This window comes from Euleptes europaea, chromosome 1 (assembly GCF_029931775.1).
Source record: "Euleptes europaea isolate rEulEur1 chromosome 1, rEulEur1.hap1, whole genome shotgun sequence".
NCBI classification, from domain to species: domain Eukaryota; kingdom Metazoa; phylum Chordata; class Lepidosauria; order Squamata; family Sphaerodactylidae; genus Euleptes; species Euleptes europaea.
Genome location: NC_079312.1, coordinates 173,527,463 through 173,534,458, shown reverse-complemented (window position 1 = coordinate 173,534,458; position 6,996 = coordinate 173,527,463). Strand labels below are relative to the sequence as shown.

General features: G+C 43.2%; 1 protein-coding gene across 1 annotated transcript; it reads left to right on the top strand.

Annotated features, from left to right (window-relative positions):
• Window positions 1-4,938: 4,938 nt before the first annotated feature.
• LOC130477731 (olfactory receptor 13H1-like) lies at window positions 4,939-5,874 on the top strand. Its single transcript, XM_056849786.1, has one exon. The coding sequence runs from the start codon at window positions 4,939-4,941 to the stop codon at window positions 5,872-5,874; it is 936 nt and encodes a 311-aa protein (XP_056705764.1).
• Window positions 5,875-6,996: the final 1,122 nt, after the last annotated feature.

Below are 6,996 nucleotides of genomic sequence, written 5' to 3'. Positions count from 1 at the left end.
GTTTGCAAGAGAACTCAGATCTGTAGATCGGTCCCACACATTTTTACTTGAAAGGAAGTTTCACTAAATACTGTTGGAATTTACTCCCAGAAAGTGAGACTAAGATCACACTTTTAAAATAAAAACCCAGCCACTTTTAAAGAAACACTGCCCATTGTACTAATCAGGACTTATGTAATTATATATGAGATGAAACATCATATATTTGTTCAATGCAGAACATAGAAAGTGGTTGGGAAATACGTTTTTAATGTCTTTGTTATAGTGATAAGGAATGGAAAGGTTCCATGTCTAATGGATAAAATGAAGGAGAAGAAAATGATGTTACCCACATTGGGTCCTCGTTGGGGAGAAAGGTGGAGTCTAAATAAATAAATAAACAGATCATGTGAAACCAACTTAAAATTGAATACATAAATAAATAAATAATGTTAACAGTAAAATAGTGCCATCAAGTTGCAGCTGACTTATGGTGACCTCAGAGGGTTTTCAAGGCAAGAGACGAACAGAGTTGGCCGCCTATCTCTACCTCTACGTAGCAACCCATGGGATATTATTATAGAATAATAGAATTGGAAGGGACCACCAGGGCCATCAAGTCCAACCCCCTGTACAATGCAGGAAATTCACAACTACCTCCCCCTCCACACCCCTAGTGACCAGAAGATGCCCAAGATGCCCTCCCTCTCATCATCTGCCTAAGGTCACAGAATGAGCATTGCTGACAGATAGCCATCTAACCTCTTCTTAAAAACCTCCAGGGAAGGAGAGCTCACCACCTCCCGAGGAAACCTGTTCCACTGAAGAACCGCTCTAACTGTTAGAAAATTCTTCCTAATGTCTAGATGGAAACTCTTTTGATTTAATTTCAACCTGTTGGTTCTGGTCAGACCTTCTTGAGCAACAGAAAATAACTTGGCACCCTCCTCTATATGCCAGCCCTTCAAGTACTTGAACATGGTTATCATATCCCCTCTCAGTCTTCTCCTCTCCAGGCTAAACATACCCAGCTCCTTCAACCTTTCGTCATAGGACTTGGTCTCCAGACCTCCAAACCATCTTTGTTGCCCTTCTCTGGACACGTTCCAGCTTGTCTACATCTTTCTTAAATTGTGGTGCCCAAGACTGAACACAGTACTCTAGTTGAGGTCTAACCAGAGCAGAGTAAAGCAATACCATCACTTCGTGTGATCTGGACACTGTACTTCTGTTGATGCAGCCCAAGACTGCATTTGCCTTTTTAGTTACAGCATCACACTGCTGACTCATGTTCAGTGTTTGGTCTACATAATAACATAAGAAGAGCCATGCTAGATCAGACCCAGGCCCATCAAGTCCAGCAGTCTGGTCACACAGCGGCCAACCAGGTGCCTCTAGGAAGCCCACAAACAAGACAACTGCAGCAGCATCCAGCCAGTGTTCCACAGCACCTAAGATAATAGGCATGCTCCTCTGATACTGGAAAGAATAGGTACGCATCATGACCAGTATTCATTTTGAGTAGTAGCCATGGATAGTCCTATCCTCCATGAACATGTCCACTTCCCTGTTTTATTTATCAAAAACGCCTTCTGCCAGGGATGGTGTCACTTGAAGCATGTCATTGATACTGTGGCATGCTTCTGGCTTAATTTTAATCCTCTTGGGCCAACTACTTTAATTCTTTTAGAGAATTTCTCTCCAGGCTCAGCAGAAGGTATTGAGAAGAAATTCCAGTTCTATTGGCTTACTCCTCCAGCTTTATATCATCTTGGGATCTTGTGAGCCAAAGGGGGGGGGGATCAAATAATGAATCTGGGATACAACCCTTCAAGCTGATAGACCCCGGGTCCATTTGTATCTGACAGTAAAGAAACATGACCAAAATTTCATTCCAGCAAATTATCTCTACTCTTTAGAATTTCTAAAATACCACAGCGCCTTTAAACCAACAAATCAGAGCTGGAGACCAGTTGTTCGAGGCACCTGCTTATAATTATCCTCTTTCACTGCTTTTGGAATATCTGGATTTCCAGTCAAAGAAGTTGGCATCATTAAGCCCAAAGAGGGTTCTTGCTTTTGTGTCTTAGAAGATTGGGCTAGCTGCGGTTCTGCAAAGGAGGAGACTTTGTTTGTTTTTTCCCCCAGCAGTTCAAGAGCATTGCTGGTTTTATGGATGTTGCATGAACTCTTTGGTGACCTGGCACTTTGCTTCAGATGACTCCAGGGATCAAGCAATGGTGAAATTCCATCTTCAAGAGGCAGCAGAATGATTCTGTCAATCTGAACGACTAATGAGGTCCGTGATAATTTGTTGCTGCTGTTGTTTTAATAATCAAAATGGCTATAAAGAAACAAAAAGCTGACGAGGAGAGAAAATGAAAACACACGCACACATGCACAAGACTCCTCAGAGGCTCCTATAGAAAATAAATTTACATTGTTCTCAGAAAAAAAATTGTATGAAAATTTGCAAAATTGTTGGATTCATTTTTACTCTTCCACCACAAGGGTTGCCAGCCTCCAGGTGGTGGCTGCAGATCTCCCACTATTACAGGTGACCTCCAGGTGATAGAGATCAGTTCACCTGGAGAAAATGGCCACTTTTGAAGGTGGACTCTGTGGCATTATACACTATTGAAGTTTCTCCCCTCCCCAAACCTGCCCTCCTCAGGCTCCACCCTCAAAATTTCCAGGTACTTCCCACCCAGGAAATTAACAAATTATATATATATATATATATATATATATATATATATATATATATATATATATATATATATATATATATATATATATATATTGTAACATACCTAAATTGAAAGGGGAACAAAGAAGAATAAAACCTTCCTCCCTAGGGTTGTGCATATTGATCCAAAAATAAACAGGAAATTAGCCGTTTCTGCAATATTCGGGTTTCAGGTAGACCAAATACCCAAACCTGGGAATCTGCCTGAAGGCAAATAAGCATTTCTCGGAAAAGCCAAATAATTATTTGGCTTTTTCAGGTTCAGCTATTCGCTTTTGCTCAGATGCACGGCTCTGTGCTTTCTCCCATTTTTCTATCTTTTGACTGGTTTTGTTAGAGCCCCATAGTTGGGGCCCTTTTCAGGTAGGGGTCGTGTAATCAGAGCCAACTTGGTCTGACAACTATTCAGTGGGTTGATTTTCAATTCTGCATCAAGCATAAGGGTTATTTAAAAGACAGGGCTCACCCAGTCCTGTCCAGGGGGATATATCCTTCAGGGGGATATATCCTTCAAGGCCATAATCCTGTAGTTTCCCCTCAACTGCTGTTACCCAGGATGAAAGAACACCAGCTTCTACAGCAGCTGACCTCCAGGCTTCTGAAGAAGACTCCTCACCTGCGCAGATGAGCAGTCTCCTTCACAAGAGCTGCCTTGGTCATGACTTCGGCTGGCTGCAAATTTGGTGACTCTACCTCCAAAAATGCCCCCACAGGAGCTTCAGGAAAAAATTCCCTTAGACTATAATGGGGCCGAATTTTTCAGTAAACCCGGAAATAAGCCAAATACCCATATTTACCGGTATGGGTATTTGGCTTATTCTGGGTTTACCCAAAAAAAAATCAGGTCCAATAAACCCAAACCCGAAATTTACCAAATTCTTCTTCTTCTTCTTTTTTGCATGACCCTACTCCTCCCACAAACAGGCAAAGTTACTAAGACTTAATCAGATGCTTTTGCATCCCGCTTGCCCTCAGACAAAATTGAGCGACTTTATAAGTTATCTCCTGGCAAGAGTCAGCAAGAAGAAAGGAGGCATACAATTGCTCAGATCTTCCAAGTATGATTGACCAAACTGGAGCGATATATCGATGTCGGATATTGTTATAAAAGGGGCAGTGCAGTAAAACATGATGGTATTTGTCTTCCAGAAGGGCTGAGGGTAGAGCATTAAAAAGTGCCAATGTAAAAAGTCTTAGATATTTGAGGATCTCGAGGAACCTAAGAAAATCTGCTTGACGAAAATATTTGGTGTGCTGCAAAATAACTGGATATTTCGGTGTCTGTACCCTGTCAGATTGTAAGGCATGGTCCCAAAGCCGGTGTTTGATCATTTCTTTTGCTTTTTGGGGCCCAAGGCACAATACAGTTTGGTGGGAAAGGCCATAATCCTGTAGTTTCCCCTCAACTGCTGTTAGACAGGATGAAAGATATCGGTCAGCAAAAATCAAGGGCACTAGACCTGTAAGATTGAAAATAAGCCAGCCAATAGGTGAATGCCAATGACCACATACATGCCACCAGAGAGATCACCCCAGCCTCTAATCAGAGAAGGGTATTCAGAATACATCAGGGATCTTTCATAGGAATAGTTTTCAATAGGCACCCTTCTTTATATATACAGAGCTGGGAGCCGTACAGGAGCTGGGTAACGGTCCTTCCTTGAAAAAACTTGATTGCTGCAGAGACAAAGGAGGCTCCTTTTGGGAAGTGGAATCTTATAATGGTGGAGGTTGCTCTCTTGGCATTCTCTGCAGAGTCATAAAATTTTGAACCAATACGGTGCGAACCGAACCATTAGACCAGTGGAAAACAATAAAGATAGAAAGGAAGATGTTTTTGCAATGAATTACTCAGTGTTCATCTGGTCACAGATCTCTTTCCGACCACAGCCTGATATCTCCTAATATGTCTCCTAATATCAGCATGCTTTTTCCAGAGATGCAGAATTCAAGGGATAAAAGCAGATTCATCTAATGAAATTTTAATTGCAAATTTTAGATTGTACCAATCAGTGTGGTTGAAACTGAAAGGCACACACCAACTGCATTTATATGCAAGTTCTCTCCACTCTGAATCTAGTTTGATGGCAAAAAAAGATTTTTGTCTGATTCTCCATTTGGACATTTGACAAAAGGATGAATCGAAATATTGTAGAATAACATTTCTTGTAAATGATACTATGATTCTCGATTTCCCTCTTACAGGAGATATGGAAGACTGGGGTAACACAACCATAGTGACGGAGTTTGTGCTCGTGGGCCTCTCCAGACAGCCCCATGTGCGCGCTGCCCTGTTCGTCCTCTTCTTGGCCATGTATGCAGTCACCGTCGCTGGGAACGGTATCATTGTGGTGCTGATTGTGGTGGATCCTCACCTCCACACACCCATGTATTTCTTCCTCAGCAACCTCTCCTTCATTGACGTCTGCTATAGCACTACCTCTGTCCCTCAGATGCTGGCGCATTGCTTCACAGACAGGCCCACTATTCCCCTGGGCAGGTGTTTTGCACAAATGAGCATCGCTCTGTTTTTGGCGGTGGCCGAGTGCCTCTTACTAGCAATCATGGCTTACGACCGCTTTGTGGCAATATGCAGCCCTCTACGCTACAGTTTAATCATGAGCCGGAAGGTGTGCGTCGTTCTGGCAGCCAGCCTGTGGTTCAGCTCTTTCCTCTTGACCATTGTACCCTTTTTCAGCATGCAGGCACGCTTGTGCGGGCCCAATGTGGTGAATCATTTTAAGTGTGAGCTCCAGGCAGTGTTGAAATTGGCCTGCTCTGACACCCATGCCAGTGGGGTTAGTATGGTGATCACAAGTGTCTTCACTCTTTTATTCCCCTTTGCCTTCATTCTGGTAACATATGGGCGCATTGGTGTGGCTGTCCTGAGCATGCGCTCAGCCCAAGGCCGGGGAAAAGCTTTATCAACCTGTGGCTCGCATTTGGCTGTGGTGGGCATTTTCTACGGCACTCTCTTGGCCATGTACCTCAGGCCTCAAACCAAAAGCTTCACAGATAGGGAAAAAGTAGTCGCTATCTTTTACGGGGTTGTCACGCCCATGGTGAACCCTGTGATCTACAGCCTGAGAAACAGGGATGTGAAGGGAGCCTTATGGAGGGTGATGGGGAAGAAAGTAGGAGAATAAATCAGTTATGAAGTCAAAGTCCCTATTGACAAACATATGTATAGCGATGTTTCTGTGAGTAGGTGTGCAATTTCTCTTTTGCTCAGTGTTGTTGTTCATGCTAATCCGTAACTGGAAACAATTGTGCACATAGAATAAAATACAAAAGAATATGTTATAATTGTTCGGGATACTCTTCAGCTTGTTCAATTTGAGGAGGTGGACAGGATCCTTAGACATTTGAGGCCTACCATCTGCTTGCAGGTTACTTAAATCTGCCAGGGCGGAAGGCTAGCTGACTGCATTTGAGAGGAAGTTCATGCCTCCTTAAGAGAGGGAGTGGTCTCTTAAACCTTGAAACAGGCTGTGCTAGGGTTGCCAGCCTCCAGGTACTAGCTGGCGATCTCTTGTTATTACAACTGACCTCCAGCCGATAGAGATCAGTTCCCCTGCAGAAAATGGCCGCTTTGGCAATTGGGCTCTATGGCATTGAAGCCCCTCCCCAAACCCCACCCTCCTCAGGCTCCACCCCAAAAACCTCCCGCTGGTGGTGAAGAGGGATCTGGCTACCCTATCCAGGTAGTAGCTGGAGATCTGCTCTTACCACTGATCTCCAGGCAAAAGAGATCAGTTCACCTGTAGAAAAGGGCTGCCTTGGAAGGTGGACTCTATAGCATTAGACCCAACAAGGACCCTCCCCTCCCCAAACCCCACCCTCCTCAGGCTCTGCCCCCAAAATCTCCAGGTATTTCCAAAACCAGAGCTGGCAACTCTAGGCTGTGTCCACTTCTGAAGAAGCCTCAGTAACTCTATCCTTTCTTGCCCCCTATCCGACAGTCCTAAAGCCAAATCCTCAGCAGGAAAATTGTCCGTTATTACGGCATATTCGGATGAGGTTAAAATTAAATTTCTATTTCTGACATAGATGCTTATGTAACACATAGGGTTTTTTGTTTGCCTCAGCGGCAAAGAAAATAAGACCTAAGGTTTCTGAAGGAGCTATCAATTAAGTTTAAAACAACGAGTTAGTATATGTTCGTATATTTTGGAATCTGTTTTCGTATTTCAATGGCTTTTATTTATATTGATGTATTACTATGTTTTAGCTATTTGTGATGGCCAATGGCCACATACAATAAATAT

Bases quoted from the DNA above. Each gene is read 5' to 3' on its own strand.
- LOC130477731 (XM_056849786.1), top strand. From the start codon at position 4,939: ATGGAAGACTGGGGTAACACAACCATAGTGACGGAGTTTGTGCTCGTG.